Consider the following 27,410-nt stretch of genomic DNA (forward strand, 5'->3'; position numbering starts at 1 on the left):
AAAACCAATTACTTGGAAACGAAACCGTTATTTTTTATGAACAGTCATGATACGCGGGTTTCCCGGGTTTGCGTGCGATAAGAAATATACTTTATGACGGATTTAATATAATTTGTATCATGTCCAAGTTATGCCGTGCTCTATTTTTACTCACGACGGAAAGAAATCAGTATGGTATTCGTAAAAATGGTTTTAAGTTGAAAAGTCGTTTATTTGTGCATAACAATTATGTTATGATTTTTTAAACTGATTTATTAGGTTCTTTGATGTCTACTAAAATGTATTGATGTGAACTCAAGTGTATATTTTTTTATAAATGAGGAGAGGGCTTTGCCCAAATGTGAGACACTCAAAGTAATAAATGATTTTATAAAATGATTAAAACGCTTTGAAACCAATTTGTGGACCTTTTGTTATATCGGTTTAATAGTAAGTTTAAGTGGGTAATTTAATTTTCTATTCTGAACTAGCGTTAAAAATTTAAATTGTTGTTTACATTCATTGTTCCAATACCAAGTGCGCAAAGGGGAACAGAGGAGAAGGACCCTCAAAAGACCCAGAAAACTCCCATAAAAGTAGTTTAATGGCCATTCCGTTTGATTTACGTCCAAATAGGGAATAACATATTCTGCCATATGAAGAACTTGAATAAAGTGGGTGTTTAATTTATTTCCCAAGTATTTAGAGCATCAAAATTGCATTTTTTTTAATCTTTAGGTATTATGCAGTAAGCATTTAGTTCTCCGTTTTTGGATGAATTAAGTTAGTAGTTGTACTTATTTATTTTAAATAAAGAAGTATTTAAACAAAAGGCTAGAATCAATTTAGTAGCATTTATATCTTACTTAGTATGAATATAAAACTATACAAATAATTAATATATTGTACTTACACAACTAACATCTATTAAAAACAAGTCAAATACATTCATTAAACAAATTAAATCATTTAGAATACTTAGAAATGCTTCCAGCATTGAATCGTCGCTATGCCTACATTCTTAGAAAGAGATATTAATTAACCTTAGGAACCTAATCAATTAAATGTTCAAATAACGACATCGAATTCAATTCCAAAAGTACCTAGGCAGTTTTATATACGTAGCTGTCGTAGCTGTAAAAATACCCAAGCTCACAATTTTCATCAGTTGCCGCGATGCTGAAATGAAATAAAACTATGTAAACGGATTATATTGCATATAATGCATGTGAAATAACTGTCCAACGCTTAAATTTTCAACCCTTTTCAGCGTTCGTGGTCAACTGTGTCTTCCAATTAAAGTGTGGGTAACGCTGTAAACGGTTTGAAACGTCGGGGTGTATTTTAAATTCATAATACGGATATAATCGGTTTACCTATTTTTTTGTACCAAAAGCTTAAGTTCTATGCATTTTTATTTAAATAAAATGTACACGTTCTTGTGAAATCATTACTCGTCTACAGTTTAGTTCTAAAATGTAATTAGTCTGAAAACTGTTTACGAAATAGCCTAAATTATACGGGCTTTAGAAAAAAAAAACTAATTTTATGATCTTTTTTTACTGCGTCAGTGGCAAACAAGCATACGACTCGACTGATGGTAAGCAGTGTCCGTCCGTAGCCAACTCCAGAGGTGTAACATGCGCATTGCCGGCCCTAACAATCACCTTCGTTCAGCTCTGGCAACCTTACTCACCGGCAGGAACACAACACTATTCTCGTATAAGAAGAAGAAGAAGAAGCCTTATTTATATAAGAACACCATAGCACACCTAATTTAAAGACAGTTGAAAATACAGCTTGGCAAAAAAGAGTAGAAATTAAAAAGTGGCAACACTGTGAACACTGTAGTGTCGTCCCTTTCTAACCAACCCATATAAGAAAACGGGACGACACTTCTACAGTGTTGCCACTTTTTAATTTCTACTCTTTTTTGCCAAGCTGTAGGGTAGATCGGAGTCGATTGTACTTAGCACTTGGCGATTGACGCGTCGTACCTACTTGGATGACCACCATTTGAAAGCTAAATAAGGTAGGTAAGTAATAAAATTATGAATAGGTAATGTTTTGTCCTCCTATTTGTTGTAATTAAATCACCGTGCCATCAGGCTGTTACTTTGTTATGTGTGGCGCAGTTTAATGATCAAAGCAAAAACAATTGTGAGGAGAAATTTTACAGTGCCTCTAGCGGTCACCTAAAAAACTAGGTTATTTTAACTACAAAAAATTGTTTTAATCAAACTTATCTTGCACTAACAAAATTGCTTACAAGTTCAGCGCAATTCCAGCTCCATGTGTAGTTTAGGTATGGCATGATAATATGTTATAATATTAATGTTGTACTAAAGTGAGAGATGATATATGTACCAGACGAAAGAAAACATCGTGATGTAACTGGTATATAAACACAATAAAACCTAGACTCCCCTTGTAGTTGGAAGGTCAGTTGGTAGTTTTTACCTATTGTGGGACTAATTTTATTTGTGTAAAGGTTTTTATGTTTTTTCATATTACTGTCACAAATAAGAGTACAACAAATCTTACTTCATTACTTCATACAAATAAAAATGATGATAACGAAACGATGCCGGATAGGTATAGACATTTTGTGCTCAGGCTGGCATTAAAACTGTAATTGTTATTGCAAACTGTTATTTCAACCGAGGAACATTTGATAGGAATTCATGTAGCCTCATATTCCTACCATTGCTCTCAAGGGTATAATAAAATTTGATGGCAAAAGACTGGCTGGTGGATCTGTAGAATTTTTCAATAACTTCATTCTTGGCAAGAATGGTTTCGTAAGGAGTCATCTAGTATATTTGTAAGTACTTATATCTGAAAATGGGCAAGCTTTTATATTGTTTTTACAATTTTGTGTAGGTAAATCAGAAAGATGTTAATATTTCTTATCGCAATTTAAGTTTCATTATGAACTTTATATCAGATGGTATGTTTATTAGTTGTTGACCACGACTTCGTTGGCATAGAATTTAATAATGATCGCTTAGCATAATTTTCCGTTGTCGCGCGCGACTCTATGTTAGAAGTCACGCTCGGCATAATAATGGAATCGCGGGCGACAACGACGTAAGTCATGCTAAGGGGTATGTTTGGTATACACCCATTAAATTTAGACTCCATTTTAACAACACAAAAAATACATGTTTTTGTTTTTCTTGATATTTAGTCTTGTGTGTGCAAACTTTAAGTACATTGTAAGGCAGGCTTTATGCTTGTTAGTTACTGAGAACTGATATAATCTGATAACATCGGTAATATGCATCCTCTGCTTTTCTTTTATTTACCTATTTTGGCAGATACAAAATCACAACGTGCGCCTTAAAGGTATACCGCAAAATGTATCTTGTAAGTACTTAGAAAACAATTATCAGAATAATTACTTCTTTTCCTGGCCTTTAGACTAAGACTTTTATAACAGCGTTTCCGATACTGAGGCGGATTCGCACGAGACCATTTCGACCGCTTCCAATCTTGAGAAGGATTATACAGAGATTATGTCTCGTTGTTGAGAACAAGGATTTGTTAAGCTTAGCGTCTATGTTACTAGGTACTGTAAAGGTTTGCAACCTTTACAGGTTTCTTTTAGGCACATAATTTCAATTTAGAATCAGGGGCCTTATTCGAGAAGTATATCTGTCAGATTTCGCATCCACATCAAATCAATTCTTGATTTAATTGCATGTTGATTCTATCAACTGTGGATAATATCATTTGGTCCAACCAAAACTCAGCTCTGAACTCGGGATGGTTCGGTTTAATTTGATTTTTCCCACATCAACGGGAGATCAACTTAATACGTCAGTCTAGAAGAAACAGCTATTATGAGTAGAAGTGTTGTACAGTCGCCATCAGATATATCGGAGCGGCCAAGGTGTTCACAATATCTGAACACGCACTCTAACGCCCTGACAATAGAGGCGTGTTCAGATATTTGTGAGCGCCTTAGCCAATCCGATATATCTGATGGCGACTGTACGAAGCGAATACATTGAGAAAAGAAAAATAAATATAGAAAAGTACTGTTAAATGTTTATTATCGACCACATCCTCCCTCCAGGGAGCGATACCTATTAGGTCGACATCTTTTACAGTAAGTACCTAGGCTAGGCTAAATATTCCAAGAAATAATATTAATAACATGTTGTTTACCAAACATTATCGATTTGTATCCAACTTACATTAATATAAAAATTTTATTTACGTACCTAACTATTCTGGGAAATGCCCTCATTATTTTTCATAGATCGTTAACCTGTTCAATTCCTACGATTGTTTACAAAATTAAAAGGAAAAAATACATACACCAAAGCAATCAGTAGAAAGTATTCCCCGATTCTGGCCCCGCCTCTCAGTGGTCCCCGATCCTGACCCCAAGGCCGAGCCACCGCCCCGAACCTAAAAAAAAAAAAAAAAAATAGCCCCCCATTTGAATTGATTGCGCTAGGTCTCAGCAGTGCCCGGCGCCTCCTTCAGGGACTTACGAAATACGCTAATTAAACAATACACCTTGTTCACCACGGTAACAATAGGCTTATCGACCCTTTTCTATTGTTCGATCTCGACTCGGGCGCGCTATTGTGTTACCGAGCATACTACCTGCCTGGAACCTTTCCTTAACCCACCGACGTCTCCATTCATGCCTTCTTTATGTGTGTTTACTGTAGGTGTTTGTGATAGGTATTTTGCAATAGGTATTAGGTACTCTAACTATCAACTCTAATAACCCGCATTATCTTATTACCTCTTGGAGCTATTTCGATTTATAAGGAATACAGTTCTAACCTTCTTCTGACGTAGAATTTACACTAGTAATCCTTTGGCAGCCTAAACTAACCTTAACCTTTTACCAAACCTAACTTATTCTTCGAAAACCTAACCTAAACCTAACTTGTCCAAACCTAACTAAAATCAACCTAACTCATATCAAACTAACCTGCTTTCACCTAGTCTTCCGATATAAAGTAAACTCGTAGTTACTTGTTTCTTTCTATTATTTAAGAAAATAACGAGGCGTGTGAGGCATTTCTTGTGCACTTGTGTTCATTGTTATAATAGCTTAATTGTTTTATTGATAGACGTCTATTATATTTTATACTGACAATGGATTTATTGTTTCCTATACCTATTCTTTTATAATTTGGGTTTGAGTAAAGAGAACGTCTGTTTAGATGAACTTGTTGATACATGTTACTTTGTGTGATTTAAAAAAAAGAACGAGACATGTCAACTGGTTTCAACATGATTTAGTCTAATACATCAACATTTCTTGTGCGTTGCTATTCATTGTTATAACAGCATAATTGCTTTATTAATAGACGTCTATTATATTTTATGCTGACAATGGATTTATTGTTTCCTATACCTATTCTTTTATAATTTGGGTTTGAGTAAAGAGAACGTCTGTTTAGATGAACTTGTTGAGACATGTTACTTTGTGTGATTAAAAAAAAGAACGAGACGTGTCAACTGGTTTCAACATGATTTAGTCTAATACGTCAACATTTCTTGTGCGTTGCTATTCATTGTTATAACAGCATAATTGCTTTATTGGTAGACATCTATTATATTTTATACCGACAATGGATTTATTGTTTCCTATTATGCTTTTGAATTTGGGTTTTAGTAAAGAGAGCGTATGTATTAGATGAACTTGTTGAGACATGATTTTAACGGTACTGTACCCTGGTCATAGTGACACAGTATAAAAGCCGAAGAGAAATGAGTTTGAGTAAGTATTACCGTCGTGGCAGTCCACTGTATCAGAGCTCCTTGTATCTATTGCAGTATATAGAAATATAGTGTTAATTCAACAGTGAAGTGTTTAAGTGTTTATAGAAAGACCTAACAATGGATGTAAGTATGTCTTTTATTACCGTAACTTTGTTTTGTTTTCACTTGTGTTCTTTGTGTTTTAATTATCAAGATTGTAGACAGTGTGTAAATTATTGTTTTATATTGTTTCAGTTCACTGAAAATACTTTCAAGAACTATTACTACCCGGATAATAATAAAGACGAATCAAGCGATGAAGAGGGTACGCTTGGTTTCAAAGTTAAACAAGCCATCGCAAAGAAACGTTCAGGAAACAATATCGATAGTTTCTTTGAACGACCTAAAAAGCAACCCAAAATTGTGAAACGGTCTTCGAATGTGAGCAAAAGTTCACCAGACGGTGTTGCAAACTTATCATCCGGACAAGACGACGGGGCATATGCATCACATTTGATTAAAATCGAGATATATGATATGCAAACAATTAAAAACGTCCCACCCATGGAACACTGGAAGCATGCGGACTTCAGATTGAAATATTTTGCGCTGGAAGACGATTTGGAGCTACAAAATACGCGAAATATTATTTATAACATAACAAAGCAATTAGCTTCTAAGGACAGTAGTGTGAAATATTTTATAGATAATAAGAAACAGTGATAGTTATAATTATTAATGATAGTAGTAGCTTAATGATTGTGTTAACGTATTTCTCATTTTTTACCTCTCCTTAAGTACATTTTCCATGTAACAGATTATTTTTATTGTATAACATTACAACAAGTTTTAATTTAAACTTCTCACTTGTAAAGGTCACAGTCCCCACTCTTAGAAATCTTATACGTGTAGTCAACTATTTAAATGAAAGAAAGCACTGTATGATTTCTCATTTCATAATGGACTCTTTGAGCTGTGATGTCTACGATCTTGAACTTATCAGACTCTGTGAAGAAATAGAAGAAAATGAAGATCTATGCGAGGCTGCCCGTCTTGTGAGCCAACTTCATCGAGAGGCGTAAGTAAAAATATTCCTGTTCATACATGTTTATAACTCTTAACCGGTACCTGTTTAACAAAGGATGGGTCCCTAACTTGTTGTGACCTGAACTAATTGTTAGGATAAACGTGGGGTGGGAGAGGACTGGTTATATAAGCGGGGTATCTCGAGTTCATATCATTCAGTGTTTTGGTGCCGTGCTTGTATTGTGATTTCCTTTTCCATAATGGTGTTTACTTATTATCATATTGGTCTCACCTTACCTCGTGATAAGATTGAGGAATTAAGTAAAGAATTTATTGTATCATATTTTCATAGAAATATTAGAATGTGGTACATTTCAAACAAATTACCTCACACGTTACTGGAAGATTCTGATATTATACCGTATTACACACCATGTGATGGGCATATAAAAAATTCCAAGGGGAATACTGAATCATCAGATGTGATTGATGGAGTTTTGATGATGCAGGCCTATTGTCAGCAGTGTCGAAAAGACTTACGTTAGTATATACAACCAACCATTTTAGTAATTATTTTTATTTTATCTCACATTAAGATATTTATGTTTATTTTGTATTGTTATAGATCTTCTCAAATAGGACGGGGAGTAAAAAGGACAGCTGCAGTTTTGGAGACTGAAGAATTCTTGTTGAAGAAAAACCGTCCAGCAGCTGCTGAACCTGTCACATCAACATCACCCGAACCAGTTCCCGATGTCATTGTGAGTACAAATAATAATCATGAAATTGAATGTTCTGTGTGTAATAAGTTTGTCTCTAAAAGATATTTTAAAAATCATTTAAATAGTAATCTTCACAAAAATAATGTTTTAAGGGCTGACATTGAATGGGTTAATGTTCAGTTAATTGAAAATGCTTTTAAGAATAGGGTGGCCACTTACAGAATACTATTAAATGAAAATGTTCACCAACCATTTACTCCCGAATCTATTTTACTAGGAAATAAAGATAAAATCTTTGCATTATTGGATCGTTCCCTCACTGATCACCATGCTTTAAAAGTAAACTTTATTTTAAATGCGGATTTTACTCAAGAGAGCAAACAAGTAAATAATACATTTGATTTCCAATTATGTAACAATGTAGTTGATGTTAGCAGCGACAAAGATGAGATTTTCGAGTCAGTTGTTAAAGATATATTAACAAAATTATTTAACTTTGAGAGAAAAGATAGTGGATGGAGTTTAGTAAAATTTAACTATCTAGATATCAATGTAAACAAATTTAATCCATTGCGTGGTTCTTCCTATATCGAATTACCTCGTGATATTCAGAACAGAAAAGCAGTTATTAATGTAAAAAATAGTGATCATGAATGTTTTAGATGGGCTGTATTGTCAGGCTTGTATCCACCTACAAGTCATCGTTCAAACACTACGAATTCGTATATAGCGCATAAAAATAAATTAAATTTTGGAAATTTAACTTTCCCACTTATAGTTGGAGATATTCAGAAATTTGAAAAAATGAATGATTTAAGTATAAACGTTTTTGGTCTTGAATACAATTCGAAAAGTAAAATACATGACGTAGTAGGTCCATTACACTTAACAAAGTGCAAAAAAGCTACCCACTTGAACTTATTGTACATATCCAAAGACAGTAAGGGGCATTATTGCTATATCAAAAATTTATCTAGGTTAGTATCCAAACAATTATCAAATACACAGCATGCCGCACATATTTGTGATGGTTGTTTGGCGAACTTTACAACTCGTGACAATTTAATGAATCATCAAAGAAACGATTGTTTCCATGTTTGTACACATTTACCTTCAGAACAGGATAAAAAGAAAAACTGGTTCAATGAAAACGTTTCCTCCAATATACTTACTTTCGATAATTATGAACGTAAATTAAGGGTACCTTTTGTTATTTATGCTGATTTCGAGGCCTTTCTAAACCCGATTCAAACAGGTAAAATGAATCCTACTACATCCTCAACAACAAATATACAAAAACATGAGGTATATAGTTTTGGATACTATATTAAATGTTCTTATAATGATAAATTGTCAGTGTACAGAACATATAAAGGCAAAAATTGCACTCAGGAATTTATGAAGTATATGGAACAAGACTTAAAGGCCATTTGTAGGAGAAATACTTTTGTAAAGACTCCATTGCCTTTATCTAATGCAAATAATGTGCATATTTCTCAGAGTAGTACATGTTATATTTGTGATAAAAATTTAAACGAGGATTCAGTCATTTCCTATAATTACCATACTGGTCTTTATGAAGGAGTGGCACATAAATTTTGTTCTGAAAAATACAGGGCACCTAATTTTGTACCTGTATTTTTCCATAATTTGTGTAACTATGATAGTCATTTTATAGTGCATGGGCTTGGTTTGATGGAAGGCGACATTGAACTAATTCCAGAGAACAAAGAGAAATACATTTCATTTTCTAAGAATTTGCAAATAAATAATCGCACAGTTAAATTGAGATTTGTTGATTCACTTAAATTTATGTCCAGTGGTCTTGACAAATTGGCAAAAAACTTGTTGCCTGAACAATTTCATGAATTAAAATTGAATTTTTCATGCGAGGAGGATTTTAAACGCTTATTACGTAAGGGTGTATATCCCTATGAACACATGTCATCATACGATTCTTTAAACTTAACAGCTCTTCCCTCTAAAGATGATTTCTTTAGTTCCTTGTCTGATAGTCACATCTCAGAGGAGGATTATGATCACGCAAAAGATGTTTGGTCTCATTTTCAATGCAAAAATATGGGTGATTATTCTGATTTATATTTAAAAACTGATGTTTTATTACTAACTGATATATTTGAAAATTTTAGAAACCTTTGTCTTAAGACGTATGGATTAGACCCCGCTCATTATTATACTGCTCCGGGATTAAGTTGGGATGCAATGTTAAGAAGTACAAAAATAAAACTAGAACTCCTAACTGATATCGATAAAATAGCTTTTATAGCGAAAAATATTCGAGGTGGCATATCACAATGTATTAATAGATATGCGAAGGCTAATAATATTTTTTTGTCAGATTATAATCAAAATATCCCATCGTCATTTCTTATGTACTTTGATGCAAATAACCTTTACGGGTGGGCTATGTCTCAATGTCTTCCTACCGGTAAATTTGAATGGGTAAATACAGATACTGACTTTAATATATCTGATGACGCTGATCATGGTTTAATTTTAGAAGTTGATCTCGAATACCCTAACGAGTTGCATGACTCTCATTCAGATTTGCCATTCTGTCCTGAAAACGTTTGTTTGGGTAATTCCAAAGAAAAAAAATTAATTCCTAATTTAAATAAAAAAACGAATTATGTCATTCACTATAGAAATCTAAAACAGTGTTTAAAAAATGGTTTGAAATTGAGTAAAATCCATCGCATTCTTAAATTTCAGCAGTCTATGTGGTTAAAAAGTTACATAGATTTGAACACCCACATGCGATCACAGGCATCATCCGATTTTGAAAAAGATTTCTTTAAACTAATGAATAATTCAGTGTTCGGTAAGACCATGGAAAATGTTGCAAAACGTGTAAATGTCAAATTATTAAATAACTGGGAAAATCGAGGAAAAACGCAGGGGGTTCAATCTTTGATAGCGAAACCTGAGTTCCATAGTTTATCCATATTCTCTGAGAATTTAGTGGCCGTTCAGTTGAAAAAAACTAGAATATTTTATAATAAACCGATTTATTTGGGATTTTGCGTATTAGATATATCAAAAACTTTGATGTATGACTTTCACTACAGCTACATGAAAACCAAATATCCAGACAATCTTAAGCTTCTTTATACAGATACTGATAGCTTAGTATATCAAATTTTCACGGAAAATTATTACGCAGATATAAAATCAGACCTTAATTTATATTTTGATACATCTGACTATCCTCCTAACAATAAATATGATTTGCCGTTAATTAATAAAAAGCGATTAGGGTTTTTCAAAGATGAAAATAATGGTAGAATTTTAAAAGAATTCGTAGGTCTGAGATCTAAAATGTATACCTTAGATGTTGAAAAATATGACGAGAATGATGAGAAAACCGAAAAATACGGTGTTTTATCAAAAGCCAAAGGAGTCAATAAATGTGTTACAAAAAAATTTACTCTTGACAATTACAAAACGTGTTTATTTAATAAAAATTTGCAACGCGCTCAAATGCTAAGATTTAAATCTATAAAACATATAATATTCACTCAAAAAATAAATAAAATATCATTATCGCATGAAGATACAAAACGATACTTATTAGAAAACTCTTCTGACACTCTTGCGTGGGGTCATTATAAAATACCGCAATAATTAAAAAGTTTCAAAGTTGTAATTTAATCACACAGAACATTCGAATTCCAAATTATTGTTTGTACATTGTATATTTTTAAGATATTACTTGTAAACATGTAAAAAAAAAATGTATGAATTTTATTTTATTGTATCTTTTAAGGTAGTTTTGTAAATAAGAAACAAAAAAATTAATGTTAAAAGTGTGATCATATATAATAAATTTATTTTTTTACGTAATCCTTTTGTTTTTTTCTACTATATCTGAGTTGTTTAAATAGTAATCTTCTTTCTGAATATTACCATTTAAAGTCCATCCGTTAACATATCAACACTCACCCACACACACACACACATACACATAGATTACGATATTTAATAATGATTCACTTTTATCATCCTTTCACCACCATTGTCGCAGGTCCTAGTGGCTGTGGTAAAACTCAATTTGTCACAAACTTTTTGAATAACTCCAAAGAGATATGTAATGTTGAATTTGATGAAATTATTTGGTGTTATGATGAAATGCAACCTCTCTACAATCTGGAAAATGTAAATTATAGTCAAGGAATACCAGATTTTTCAATTTTTGATGGGAAGAAACCTAAACTTCTTATTATAGATGATTTGATGAGAGAATCAGATGGACGAATCGTTGACATTTTTACGAAAGGTAGTCATCATAGAAACTTAAGTGTTTTTTATATTACACAAAACATATTTCATCAAGGTCGAGGACAACGTGATATTTCATTGAATACAAGCTACATTGTATTTTTTAAAAATCCCAGGGATAAAACTCAAATACGCTACCTGTCACGACAAGTTTACCCAGAAAACTCAAAGTTTGTGGACGAAGCCTACAAAGATGCTACAAAGGAGGCTCATGGTTACCTCATGATTGACCTGAAACAAAATACAAATGACATATGCCGTTTCAAAACAAAAATATTTCCGTTCGATGGGCATTGCACAGTGTATGTACCTAAAAAGGGGTTTAAATATGATAAAAATCAGCATATTTTAGTCAGTTCTACATGATGCATGCAAGAGTAAACACATATAAACATTTACTTGAAGCATTGCAGTTGCTTAAACCCAAATATCGTACTGCGTTACTTAAATCTTGTGACGATGAAGAGATCAACATTATTTGTGAGTGTATTTATAACGTCCTAAATGGGAAAATTCCATTAGAAAAAAAAGAAAAGACGAAACTAAAAAAATATAAAGATATTTTAAGAAAATTAGTTTCGAAAGGGAAACATAAAATAAGAAAAACTGTTATAGTTCAAAAAGGAGGCGCATTTCTACCTATTATTTTAGGTGCAGTTTTAAGTGCTTTAGTGAACTCTTTATCATAAACAAAATGGAAAACACAAAAAAAATGTTATTAGTAGAATCAGATTTTATTGAAAGACTGAAACGGAATGAGAGTCCACCCGAAAATTCCTCATCTCGGCTAGATGGAGAGATGCAAAAGATCCTTAAAAGTAAAATGAATGATCGCGAAAAGTGGACGTTATATTCTCAAGCATTACAAAGATTTCTACATTTTATTGAAACAGATCGAAAACCGTTTAGAATACCCATCGTGATGGAGGGGCTAGATCAAGTCATCAACGAAAGTAATGATATTATAAAAACAAAAGTGAACAAAAAGGAGGAGAATGAAAATAATGAGTCAGTTACAGATAATATAACTGAAGCAGCCACACCGTCATCGTTTAATACACCACCTGGTGAAATAAATCAAGAACTAATGCCAATCAGTCCATCAAAAATTATAAACATATTACCTAAATCTTATGAAAGAAAAGCTCGAACGTTGTTAGATTACATTGTTTCAAGTAAACCGAAAATTTGGTGGAAACAGACTGGTGAAGTTGTTATAAATAACCAAACCATTCAAAATAGTAATATTACTGATTTGGTAAGCGACACCGTTAGATGTCTTAAACGTCCTAAGCCAATTGGATGGGAAGTGTTTGCTTTACTTTTAAAAGATATCGAAGTTCCTAGGTCATGCATAGGTAATCCTACAAATTTAGCATTTATTAAGGGTACTCCTTTGATTGAACCCTTTACCCCCTCCACATCTGTGAAGACGAGAGCCTCAACAGATAAAGATAATAATACTTCTACACCTCTTGCTACACGGGAGCAAAAGAGATCCGGAAAGAAAATAGAGTGGGAAAGATGGACTCCTTATTAGACATTAACAGAATCTACTATGATGTCTCTAATCCAGCTGGCTATAGCAGTTTAAATAATTTATCAAAGGAAATGAAAGGTCAAATGAACAAAGAGGAAGTGAAAAAATGGTTACAATCTCAAGATACGTACACGCTGCATAAACCTACTCATAGACGATTTACTAGAAATAAATACATTCTCTCGAACTTTAATGAACTTTGGCAAGCCGATTTAAGTGATATGAGTACTTATAGTCAATATAATGATGGGTACAAATATATTCTTTGTGTTATTGATGTATTCAGTAAATATGCTTTTGCAAGAGCCATGAAGAAGAAGGATTCAGCAACTGTTAAACAATGTTTTGAAAGCATATTTACTGAAGCCAACTCTGTTCCCCGTCACATCCAATCTGATAAAGGTACAGAATTTGTTTCAAGGGCGGTTAGAGATTACTTTAAGAGCAAAAATATTAATTATTATACCACTAATAACCCCGACATTAAAGCAAGTATAGTAGAAAGGTTTCAAAGAACACTTAAAATGAAAATGTGGCGTTACTTCACTCATAAGAATACATATAACTACACAAATATATTACAAGATCTTTTACATTCTTACAACCATAGCTATCATTCTAGCATTAAAATGCGCCCAGTTGATGTTAGCTCTAATAATATTATGACTGTTTGGTGTAATTTATATGATCGCAAAAAAGATAGGCAAATTTCATCAGAAACTAAAAAACTAAATGTAGGTGATCATGTTAGAATCACTAAATATAAGCATGTGTTTCAAAAAGGTTATGAAAGTAATTGGAGTGATGAAATATTTATTATTGATTCGATTATTAACAGATCGCCACGAGTTGTTTATACAATAAAGGATTTAGAAGGTGAACCCATCATTGGTACATTTTATTCTAAAGAATTACAAAAAGTAACTTACCTCCCCTCCAACGAGTATAAAATTGATAAAATAATACGCTCGCGTCGAGTTGCTGGCAGAAAGGAAATACTAGTTAAGTGGCAAGGTTATCCTAATAAATTTAATTCTTGGATACCTGAATCAAACTTAAAGAAAATATGAGTGAAAATAGTTTTTATCTAACTTTGTTAAGTAATAGTTCATCAGATTACTACACGGATAACACGACTGCACATTTCTTAACTAAATTACCAAAGACCATTAAATTGGATGGAGAATGGGTAGTTGGGTTGGTGGAATTTCAATACCCTTGTTCCATGTATAATGTTCAAGAGCATGAAAACATCATTTATTTAAAGAAAACGGTGTTATCACCCACCGATAAAACTACAAAAATAGTGGATATAAAAACTCATATACCAGCCACTACATATGATAATATAGATCATTTTCTTCAAGCGTTTAATGAAAACCCACAGTTAAAAAATAACGTAAAATTTCGATATGATGGATTAACAAAACTGGTTGGAATAGCAACAACAAATAAAGAAATAACATCTATCATAACAACTCCGATACTAAGTCTGCAATTGGGTTTTAAACCGAGAACAAATTTAAAACAAAATACATTAGGAAAAAACCCCGCAAATTTATATTTAGGTTTACCATCTCAAATATTTGTTTATACTGATATAATACATCCACAAGTAGTCGGAGATGTTATTACTTCATTACTCAGAATAATACCTTTAGATCCAACTAAGTTCATTTATGGAGCTTATAAAACTCACATCTTCTCACCCGCTCATTATGTACCAGTTTTACGAAGAGAGTTCGATACAATTGAAATTGATATAAGAACAACGACTGGTGTCAGAGTACCATTTCAATTTGGATCTTCTTGCGTGAAGCTACACTTTCAACGAGTAAAATGATTTACAACAGATCGTCAGTCTCTTGTCCTTACGAACATTATTATTCACACCAAGCCGGCTCTGGGATAGGTATTGTCTATAAGGGAGTTCCATACCAACGAGGACATGGTATAGGCAGTTTTTTGGGTGGACTATTTAGATCAGTGCTCCCTTTGTTATCTAGCGGTTTAAAAACCATTGGAAAAGAAACCTTAGGGGCAGGGGTTGGTCTGTTATCTGATATGGTAAATTCTCGTCCTATGGATAGTTCCATTCGATCACGATTTAAGGAAGCGAGCGCTAACCTAAAAAGAAAGGCTGATGAAAAAATTGATTCTCTCATGTCAGGATCTGGGTATAAAATGTCGAATAAAAGAAGAGAACCGCTCATTACTCGAAAAGCATCGCGACGAAGAGGAAGTAAAAATAATAATAAAAATAACGATATATTTTCAAGTTAAATAATGTCATTTCTACACAGTCATTCATGTGAATGTGCAAAATCAGAATTAGATATATTTGCCCTTCCATCAACTCAAACAAGTATTGAAAGCGGACATTGGATTCATTACAAACCAATTTCATCTTTAAGTGATGATGGCCCCATTGAATTTCAAGTACCTGGATCAGGAGATGACTACATTGATCTATCACACACAATGTTACATATTACTGCTAAAGTGTTGAATCAAGATGGGACAAAATTAAAAGCAGATGCCGGAGTTGGACCCACCAATAACTGGCTACATTCCCTTTTCAACCAACTTGATGTATATTTAAATCAAAAACTCATATCACCCCCAAACAATACATATGCTTACCGTGCTTATATGGAAAATCTTCTCAACTATGGACCGGCAGCCAAAAAAACCCATCTTACTTGTGGGTTATGGTATGAGGATACCCCAGATTTTATGGATACCGTTGACGCCAACAACAAAGGATTTCAGAAAAGACTAGAATTTATCAAAGAGAGTAAGCAAGTGGAAATGATTGGACATTTGCATGGCGATATATTTAACCAAGAGAAATTCTTGATAAATGGCGTTGAATTGCGTATTAAGTTAGTCCGATCAAAAGAATCGTTTAATTTAATTTGTCATCAAGATAAAAAATTTAAAGTACAAATAACAGATGCTAGTCTCATTGTTAGAAGAACAAAAATTAATCCTAGCGTTTTGTTAGCCCATCAAAAAGTATTGGCAACAACGACTGCGAAGTACCCCATTACGAGAGCAGAAGTTAAGGTTCTCACAATACCATCAGGGGTCCAGGGTAAAACATTGGATAATATATTTCTCGGACAAATTCCTAAACGGTGTATTATTGGATTTGTATCAAATTCAGGTTTTAATGGAAATTTAGCTTTGAATCCATTTAATTTTCAAAACTATAATATGAATTCATTTAGTTTGTTTGTAGATGGTCATGAAATTCCTTCTAAAACATTACAACCGTCATTTAGTTCTGGTTTAATAGCGGCGGCATATCACACCTTATTTTCCGGAACTGGTATTCATTTTCACAACGAAGGTAATGGAATAAGTAGAACAGATTATGGTGGAGGTTATTGTTTGTTATGTTTTGATTTAACCCCAGATTTATCTGCTAGTTCAACTTCACATTGGAATCTTGTTAGACATGGAAGTGTTCGGATAGAAGTACGCTTTGATTCGGCTCTAACTAGCACCATTAATTGTATCGTTTATGCAGAATTTGATAACATTATTGAAATAAACAAAAACCGTGATGTATCTGTAGATTATAATAGTTGAAAAACATAATTATATAAATACAATGTTTTCTTTCGTTTACTTTATTTTGTTGTAGTCATTGTTTGCAGCATCATCAAGACAAAAATTGTTATTAATTAAGTAATTATGGATACTAATGAGATACAATTTTGTATGAAGAAATTAAACCCACTTTTTGAAACAAATGTTTTTGCAGCTAACAAAATACCTATTTGGGTCGATCTACCTGTCTTTATTGTTAGTAATTTGGACCCTGACACGAAACCAGGCTCCCACTGGGTTGCCATACACATTGATGTTACTGGTATAGGAGAATATTTTGATTCCTTCGGAAGGAAGCCTTCAGGTTACCATAACTTATTTTTAAAAAGAAACACCAGACAGTGGTTTTTTAACAATAAACCTCTTCAAAACCATTTTACTTCAGTTTGTGGTGAATATTGTTTAGTTTATTTGTATTTTAAATATCATGGAAAAACTATGAAAGATATGCTAAGTTTGTTTTCTGATAATTCTGTATGTAATGACCTTATATTAAGGAATATGTTTAAAACATTTTTTGTGAAATAAAATAATACGTGTACTTAAATAAGATTTTTTATTTTTTCATATAATACAAAGACCATTCTAAACTATACATTTTTTTTTTAATTTTATTATTTACAAAATATTTCTTAACATTCTTTGTTACTTAAAAGCGAGACGACACAAAAAAATCTGTTACATGGAAAATGTACTTAAGGAGAGGTAAAAAATGAGAAATACGTTAACACAATCATTAAGCTACTACTATCATTAATAATTATAACTATCACTGTTTCTTATTATCTATAAAATATTTCACACTACTGTCCTTAGAAGCTAATTGCTTTGTTATGTTATAAATAATATTTCGCGTATTTTGTAGCTCCAAATCGTCTTCCAGCGCAAAATATTTCAATCTGAAGTCCGCATGCTTCCAGTGTTCCATGGGTGGGACGTTTTTAATTGTTTGCATATCATATATCTCGATTTTAATCAAATGTGATGCATATGCCCCGTCGTCTTGTCCGGATGATAAGTTTGCAACACCGTCTGGTGAACTTTTGCTCACATTCGAAGACCGTTTCACAATTTTGGGTTGCTTTTTAGGTCGTTCAAAGAAACTATCGATATTGTTTCCTGAACGTTTCTTTGCGATGGCTTGTTTAACTTTGAAACCAAGCGTACCCTCTTCATCGCTTGATTCGTCTTTATTATTATCCGGGTAGTAATAGTTCTTGAAAGTATTTTCAGTGAACTGAAACAATATAAAACAATAATTTACACACTGTCTACAATCTTGATAATTAAAACACAAAGAACACAAGTGAAAACAAAACAAAGTTACGGTAATAAAAGACATACTTACATCCATTGTTGGGTCTTTCTATAAACACTTAAACACTTCACTGTTGAATTAACACTATATTTCTATATACTGCAATAGATACAAGGAGCTCTGATACAGTGGACTGCCACGACGGTAATACTTACTCAAACTCATTTCTCTTCGGCTTTTATACTGTGTCACTATGACCAGGGTACAGTACCGTTAAAATCATGTCTCAACAAGTTCATCTAATACATACGCTCTCTTTACTAAAACCCAAATTCAAAAGCATAATAGGAAACAATAAATCCATTGTCGGTATAAAATATAATAGATGTCTACCAATAAAGCAATTATGCTGTTATAACAATGAATAGCAACGCACAAGAAATGTTGACGTATTAGACTAAATCATGTTGAAACCAGTTGACACGTCTCGTTCTTTTTTTTAATCACACAAAGTAACATGTCTCAACAAGTTCATCTAAACAGACGTTCTCTTTACTCAAACCCAAATTATAAAAGAATAGGTATAGGAAACAATAAATCCATTGTCAGCATAAAATATAATAGACGTCTATTAATAAAGCAATTATGCTGTTATAACAATGAATAGCAACGCACAAGAAATGTTGATGTATTAGACTAAATCATGTTGAAACCAGTTGACATGTCTCGTTCTTTTTTTTAAATCACACAAAGTAACATGTATCAACAAGTTCATCTAAACAGACGTTCTCTTTACTCAAACCCAAATTATAAAAGAATAGGTATAGGAAACAATAAATCCATTGTCAGTATAAAATATAATAGACGTCTATCAATAAAACAATTAAGCTATTATAACAATGAACACAAGTGCACAAGAAATGCCTCACACGCCTCGTTATTTTCTTAAATAATAGAAAGAAACAAGTAACTACGAGTTTACTTTATATCGGAAGACTAGGTGAAAGCAGGTTAGTTTGATATGAGTTAGGTTGATTTTAGTTAGGTTTGGACAAGTTAGGTTTAGGTTAGGTTTTCGAAGAATAAGTTAGGTTTGGTAAAAGGTTAAGGTTAGTTTAGGCTGCCAAAGGATTACTAGTGTAAATTCTACGTCAGAAGAAGGTTAGAACTGTATTCCTTATAAATCGAAATAGCTCCAAGAGGTAATAAGATAATGCGGGTTATTAGAGTTGATAGTTAGAGTACCTAATACCTATTGCAAAATACCTATCACAAACACCTACAGTAAACACACATAAAGAAGGCATGAATGGAGACGTCGGTGGGTTAAGGAAAGGTTCCAGGCAGGTAGTATGCTCGGTAACACAATAGCGCGCCCGAGTCGAGATCGAACAATAGAAAAGGGTCGATAAGCCTATTGTTACCGTGGTGAACAAGGTGTATTGTTTAATTAGCGTATTTCGTAAGTCCCTGAAGGAGGCGCCGGGCACTGCTGAGACCTAGCGCAATCAATTCAAATGGGGGGCTATTTTTTTTTTTTTTTTTTTTTTTTTTTTTTTTTTTTTTTTTTTTTTTTTTTTTTTTTTTTTAGGTTCGGGGCGGTGGCTCGGCCTTGGGGTCAGGATCGGGGACCACTGAGAGGCGGGGCCAGAATCGGGGAATACTTTCTACTGCAATCTTAAACAAGATTTCGTACATTGTTTTATTATGAGTATTTTATTAGACTGAAAATTAAGTAATAATATGGTTGTAAATTGAGTCTGTTGTGAATTATTTGGGCCTACTTTCAAAGCAAAAATAATAAATTTACGCAAAACGCTCCGCTTACTCACCTTAATGGAAATCCAGACGAAGTAAGATTAAAAGCAAAGTCTTGTCTAAAGGCCATCACGGTCTAGTTAAGGCAACGTTGTAGAATTTTTATTAAAACTTTAAATGACGAATATTTATTTTCGTTTAGTCGGATTTTACTATTTAATGTTTTTAATTTAATTGTTTTCGTTACTATGTTACCTTTATTAATATACGAACATAAATGCGTACCTAAGGTCCTGATATGAAAACACTTTCTTTTAAAGACTAGGCACGTAATGTGTCATAGGTGTATGTATTAGGTAAGGCTTTCGGTACTTTTTTCTGATTGTAAAATGCTTAGTAACTTTCTGACGCTTCCTTTTAAACAGTAAAATTAGTATGTACCTACGCTTAAGGTGACAGTGCATTTCCAACGACCGCTGCAATACTGTTCATTTTACTATGGAAATTGACAATGACAGCGACGCGTTCAGTACCGGTAGTGCAGCTGCGGTTAGAAATGGAATGTTACCATTATTTCAAAGGAGGGTGACCGCAAACACGTTTACGCCTTGACCAGAGCAGCATTACACAGGCCACTTTGCCCCCATACAGAACCTTTTAGGGACCGCCATGCCCCAAAGGCATGAATTGATGGCATTAATGATCGTGCCTACGGTGAGTAATCTAGTTTTTGTGGCTCCTTTGAAATATTGTTTGTTTACGGTTCAAAATTAGGTATTGTGAATAATACATTTTTAAAGGGGATGTTTTCTTAAAAGGGTGATAATAATGCTTCTTTTTTAACCGCGAACATTTGCCGCAAAAATCACGTTTTTTGTATGAGGCCGCCATCTTATTAAGATTCTCGAATAGAGAGGACTTCCTCCTTTATGGAGTCGGTTAAAAACTAACAGCATAAATGAATTGATGTGAGTTTGTTCTAAGTAATCGTTGTAAAAAAGCTTTGAAAAGCAACTGATATTTTATAGGCAAAATACCAGTACCCGTACACAACAGTATTTAATTTTACTGGTACAAAGTTATCTTAACAGACCCATCAGAGCTGAAAAATCTTGTCGAAAACCCTCTAAAATTAATTTCATTTAGCAAATTTAGCAAATAGATAAGCGTGTTCAACTGAATGAACGAATGAATTCAAATGTTGAGTAGGTAATTAATCATCCCCATTCTCTTCTGAATGGGACGCGAATGACAAAGGTGTGACAAAACAAGTAGAAGCTAAGGTTAGGTAGGGAAGTATTTTTATACATGTTAATGGTTCAAACACAAAAAATATCTTCCTTGATTTATTCGTTTTATGTAAATTGTATAGCCTGCCCGATTTCTAAAATCAAGTTCGCCATATAATTTTTCTTAGGGTGAGAATAGCATCGGATAAAATCACATTTTAATACTCCCGAGATTTTTTGAGAAAAACATAATCAGTGTTGATTTGTGTTTTCCCTGGTTGCCCTGAAAACCAGCGCCATGACTAAGTATTTTAGTCACCGGCATATATTATGCTGAGTGGCATAGGATGGTATTGAAACATGAAGTCGGGCCATGGTAATAATCTTAATACCAAATACTAATTAATGGTGATTATTTACAAATAATACTAAACTTGTCATAACATAATTTGAGAATACATTGCAAAATTCATTAAAAATTCATTATAATAAATAATGGAAAATCTTAATTAAATAGGATTTATGCGGCATTACTTATTTTATAATTGTACAATTCTTCATTATAAAAGCTCAATAATAGTCAATAATAAAATTAAAGAAATGTAATAAAATAGAATATATGGATGTGTTGGATGTCCTATTGATATTTACTGGTAATTGATTGGTAATATAGGTTAAGTTTTAAGTTTTACACCAAATAAAGTTTTTTTTTGTCTTAATAAACATCGAATAAAGTAATAAAGTATTTATATTTGTATTTGTTGCTTGTTTCAGGGCTAGATCCCGCGGCCGCGATGCCGGTGGAGGGCCAGCGGTGCGTCTGCGTCGTTGTACTCCTTATTCACACCGTCATCGGAGCTGGAGAAGGTAATCATGACAAAAATACTTGAGCAGTTTTTAAATTTGCTTTTATTATTTATACTAGCGAACCACTCAAAAAAGTATATACATAAAACTTCCTCAAGAATCACTCTATCGATAGATGAAAAGCGCATAAAAATCCTTTTAGTAGTTTATCGCGAACATACAAACACAAAAACAGATGCGATGGGGGACTTTGTTTTATAAGGTGTAGTGACAGTGAATACCGGGAACCGCTGGACCAGAAATGATTTTGTTTTGCGTGCACGGTACAACACCAGCACAAGAATTTAGATAGCACTAAGTAGGTACGTTCAAGAACAAGTGTTATTTAAAAACGAGTAAATAACTAACAGTCACCATCCATACATTTTACTTAATTAGTAATTGTAAGAAACATGTGAAACTAAATTACTGTACTAAAATTAAGGAAAGTTCAATATTAATATTAAACAATTTGTAACTTTCTTCTCTCTCCTAAACTCAGAAATTTGAACAAAGAAAAGTTTCAATACAACGCGGCGATAAAAAAAGAAGGAATTACACACTTGCTACTAAAGTTTTACATTTTACGACTCACGGGAGTTGTTGCGTAAGCGCACGTTAAAAATTACCAAAGGATTTTTTGAGCTGAAATTTTATTGGACGCGAAGTCCGAGCGGCGTCCCTGTCCTCTACATGTGCCTTCGATTTGGCCCCTTTTATGTCGAACATGCTTTTTGTCAGCATGCAGCAATCACTTTTGCAATACAATTCTGGTACAGATGCTTGTACATAAATAGTTTGCATTGCAGTGCAAAATATTCTATATTTTTAATACAACGGGAAGAATGTATAGAGTTCTAACCAAAAAACTATTCCCTTTTCATAAGAAAATACTTCGTAAACTACGTAAAATCAATCATGAGGATTCAAATTTACATCTGCGGCTTTTTCCTGGTTCCACAATAGTTTTGCATTTATCGGCCATCGATGTACACAAAGTTCTTCCTAAAATCGATCAGTTCTTTGCTTCGAGTCTGTCACTCGAGCAAAACACGAGTGTTCCGCTTGAGGCCGCCGGCCGAAATAAAAACAAATGCGGGCCATCCAATCTCGCGGGCACCCATTTCACGAGCTGCGCTTGGCCTATGTTCATAGAAACTGCGTTTTAGGATGGTGATAACTGATGATAATACCTAAAAGGTGTAAAACTTAACACTTTAATGTATGGTGTTTCAACCTGTATTTCAAACTGTGATAGAACAAGAACCCGTCAGCCAGTAATGTTCTGCCTACCTACCTTAAATACTAAAATATTTTTTAACTAAATTGTGGTACGAAACGCCTAATAAATAAAGGTAGGTTTATCTCTATTATAATAGCTCGATGTGTAAGTATAAGAAAAACTAACTTTACTATGACTTCAAATTGAGAGCTCAAAGTAGTAGGTAAGTAAAATAAGTTAATTTTCCATTCTTATCATGACGTAGGAAATAATATCCCTTGAATCTACTCAAATGTACATAATATATATTACTCGTACCTACCTATGTGCTCTCGTCACTTGCGTCACATAGTAACACGTTGAGTCGGAAACGCAATTTTGTTATGTCGCGACAACATGCTGGAAATGTGTAATTAATTCTTTGAATCCGGGCCACTTCACGCGCTTCCAAAGCCAGACCCTTTGGACCGAAGCAATTTAATTTTCTGCCCTTTGTATCCGTCTTATTTTCGTTTTTCTTTATATCCAAATGATGTCATGTTCTTACTGAATAGAAATCGATTATCGTCAAGCTTTCAAATATTTAATTCATTGCGGTTGAAATTTATATGTAACTTTGCATTTATGGTTTAGCCCCATAAATGTTTAAAAAAGTAGATAGATTTGAAACCGATTGAATTTTTTATTAGTTAAATTAAGTATTTTCCTGGTATAATATACCGATTACTAAATACAAACTCTCTCTCTCTTCCTAGCTATCCATCCCACATGGTGGTGGGGTCAGCTTTCCTGCTTAACCTTCTCCACTTCGCCCTATCCACGACATCATCCTCGGATAACTTGCACTCACTCATGTCCTTTAGCACTACATCCTTCCATCTTGTTCTGGGTCTGCCCTACTAAATACAAACTAATAATAATAATTAGTGTCAGGATCGTAAAATGAAAGAAAGACAGAAGTTAAATGAGGATTCTTGTGATAGCTCTATGTAAGTACCTGTAGGGTACGCTTTTAAGGTAATACATATGATGAATAGCACGACGGAAGGTACTAATGCACTTGCCGACTAGCTGACTAGTCGGCCGCCGAACAGGCCATCAGAGCACCGATTAGTCGGTCAAATAAGTCGGATCAAATAAAGGATGACGCACGTTAGACCGGGCCGTGTCCGGGCCGGAGGTTCCGGCGCTTACTTTTCTATGACATAACTAGGCGGTCACGTGATGCTTTCCATAGAAAACTATGCGCCGGAAGCTCGGGGTCGGACACGGCCCGGTCTAACGTGAGTCATCCTTTAATCAGTACTACTAATAGTATGCATTAACATTTTAAGAAGATCATTAGAATCTTCAATTAAACAGGCAAATGAGCAAATATCGGGACAAGCATTATAATAACTTTCCGTAAAGCAGCTTATTCCAATAATATTATTAATTATGCTTCACTCCAAGTTGTTCCCAACTTGGCGGAAGATTTGTTGCTTTTTGGAGCATTAACCAAAATGATGATTTGATGTATCTAAGAAGTTATCGTTGGTCGCGAGAGAATACTAAAAAAAATACGTTTTCCAATGGCTGGTATAACTGTTGTACTCGTATCCCGTGGTGGAGCGTCCGCAAACTTGATAAGTTTATAAAATAAACAATCCTACACGTACAATGTACATACCAACAACTTTAAAACATGATTTTAAGTTTTCATGATTTATTCATTATTCTTTACTATAACAGGGCTTAGTTAGATACGTATAAATAAGTTGTTTTTTCTAAAGGTCCTGGTACTTTAATTATTTAAAGTAGGTGGATTCTTTTTGGACTTAATTAAGAAATAATAGTTTCTAAATTAAGTTTTAAAATTACCTCCGGGACCACGAGGACACCGCCATTTTCGAAATGGCGTTACCTCCGCCAAAAACTTGTTGAAAAATTAATTACTTGTACACGATTCAAGTTTTACGGCTCGATTCGGAAAATGAATTAGATTTCCACTAGACTTCAACAAGTTACGATATGGATAATTTAAAGATAGATATTTCAAATTTGACGTTTCCGCGATTCTGGAGGTCCTCTTGAACTATTTCGACAAGATATGACTTAGATAACCAAGTCACATCTAGTCGATATCTAATGTAGATCTAGTTGATCTCTAAATCGTCTCTAGATCTTGTGATTATCTCGAAATCCGAATAGGCGTGTTAGTAAATAACAGTTTTTCAAATAGGGGGAAAATGGGGACCACATGTATATGGAAAAGCGGTTGTGTATTATTTTCTTAATATTTCTATATACCATATTGTCCTCAGCGCCAACATCGTCCCCCCCAACACTGAAGCCCGAACACAACGAGCTGACGGTCACGTTCCCGCCCCTGGACGATCTCTACCACACGCCTGAGAAGCACTTCGCAACTGAAAACAACACGGTTGTGACTTCACAAATCGGCTCCACGGCTCTGTTGCCGTGTGTCATTAGAAATATTGGTGATGGAATTGTGAGTATTTTATTTTACAAATATTTTTTCTGGTCTCCGCTCGACGCTCCCTGCGTGGGAGACGGTGGAAATACAAAATCCAGGCCAGTAGGACGTTTACGAATTAGTTATAACGTCATAAATACATACGTATAAGTTAATTCGACATTCATAATAAAAATAAAGACGTTATTTTATCCTAGATAGTATATTTTCACCTCAAAATTTACCACTTTTGTCGGCATGATTTATTTATAATGTATGCATATACATGCCAAATTTAGCTTTCTGACACCAAGGATCACGGAACAAAGCTGTAGACGGACAGAGTAGACGTGTACATGGCGAAACTATAAGGTATCCTAGTTCACTACTGAACCCTATAAATAAGTGTTGCTTGGCGGTAAAGTTTGCTTCTCGTGTCGAAATCCTCGAATTTCCCAAGGTTAAACTGTTTAAATCAGTAGCATTTTCGCATACTCAAGTTTCAACGAGCAAACTCTTTCCTAGCGCTTTAATACGAGTCTGTTAAGTCAAGGTTTATGTTATCATTGGAACGACCATTTCTCGACTTTTCATTCTGATTTACTTTCTGTCTTTTTCAAACCATATTTAATAAATTAATGACTGTAATTAGTACAAAGTATGTAGGCATTTACTGAACTTCGAGGAAATTCACATTACCTGCTAAAATTTACAGTACGAACCGGGGTGGCTCGCACATAATAAGCTTAATTTTCGCGCAAATTTAATTTAATTATACCGGAACCCCAATAAACAGTCGATTCTGCAAAAATTAAGCAATTTGCTAACTCATAATATGGTAATTATATGCGCCGAGCCAAAGAAGCGGAAAATACAAAGGTGAATTATAATTCTACTTGACTTTAATGAAAGTATTTTGTTTCTTTTATATTTAAGACTTGGGCATGTTAAATATCTTCAAGGGAATATTATCATGCTACGTTTCCGTCGCAAAGGTCAACAGACCGCTAATTACTTATTAATGTTCAAATTTAATAAAGAAGCAAAAACAAAAATGCAGTGTCAGTCAGGTTCTTAGTACCCATGTACTCGCTATTTTCGTTCATACTCTACTCCCATTTAAGAGTTAGTCGCTTTACCTGCAAAGCGCTCGCTAGGAAAGCTTGTACCTACACTCCATTACGTCATACGCGCTTAACCGTTGATTTTTTACTAATCACCCAGTACAAACTAGCGCTTAGTCCAAAGCACATTAGGCAAACTCAACAAGGTAAATAAACGTAGCTCGTTACGAACGTATTAAGCGAGCCATTAATTAGTCAGGTAGGCTGCTGAAATGGTCGTCGTGTTACGATTGTTTTATGTGCTAATGGTTTATTTCTTGACGTTCACCCCTCTTCTACACCAAGTAAATACATTCAATGGATTGTTGAAGAAGAGACGGCTTAACATCAAAGGTTGTTCAAGTTATAGTTAATTATCAAGTGGAATGGAACTGTTTAAATAAAGGACTGAGTATCTCAGAAGTAATAGACAACTTCTTACATTAGAAGTTTTTCAATTTTGCTGGAGCTTCGATACGAGTCTGTTCAATCAAAGAAAAAGAAATTCATGAATTGTAAATTGTGTTATCTAATCTTTGAACACAAATTTAATATAAGTGCTCCTTGATTATTTAATTGGGTCGAATCATTTGACTCTCAAATTTAATTGTCAGTTAATTTG

General features: G+C 33.8%; 1 protein-coding gene across 2 annotated transcripts in view; it reads left to right on the forward strand.

Annotated features, from left to right (window-relative positions):
* Window positions 1-27,410, forward strand: part of LOC134676557 (uncharacterized) — a 121,193-nt gene that overhangs the window by 60,906 nt on the left and 32,877 nt on the right. For both annotated transcript variants that reach the window (XM_063534958.1, XM_063534951.1), the window contains exons 2-3: window positions 21,937-22,029; window positions 25,534-25,721. In XM_063534958.1, the coding sequence (XP_063391028.1) occupies window positions 21,957-22,029; window positions 25,534-25,721 (261 nt within the window). In that variant the 5' untranslated portion in view covers window positions 21,937-21,956. The remainder of the gene's footprint in view (window positions 1-21,936; window positions 22,030-25,533; window positions 25,722-27,410) is intronic.

Source organism: Cydia fagiglandana, chromosome 2, assembly GCF_963556715.1.
Source record: "Cydia fagiglandana chromosome 2, ilCydFagi1.1, whole genome shotgun sequence".
NCBI classification, from domain to species: Eukaryota; Metazoa; Arthropoda; class Insecta; order Lepidoptera; family Tortricidae; genus Cydia; species Cydia fagiglandana.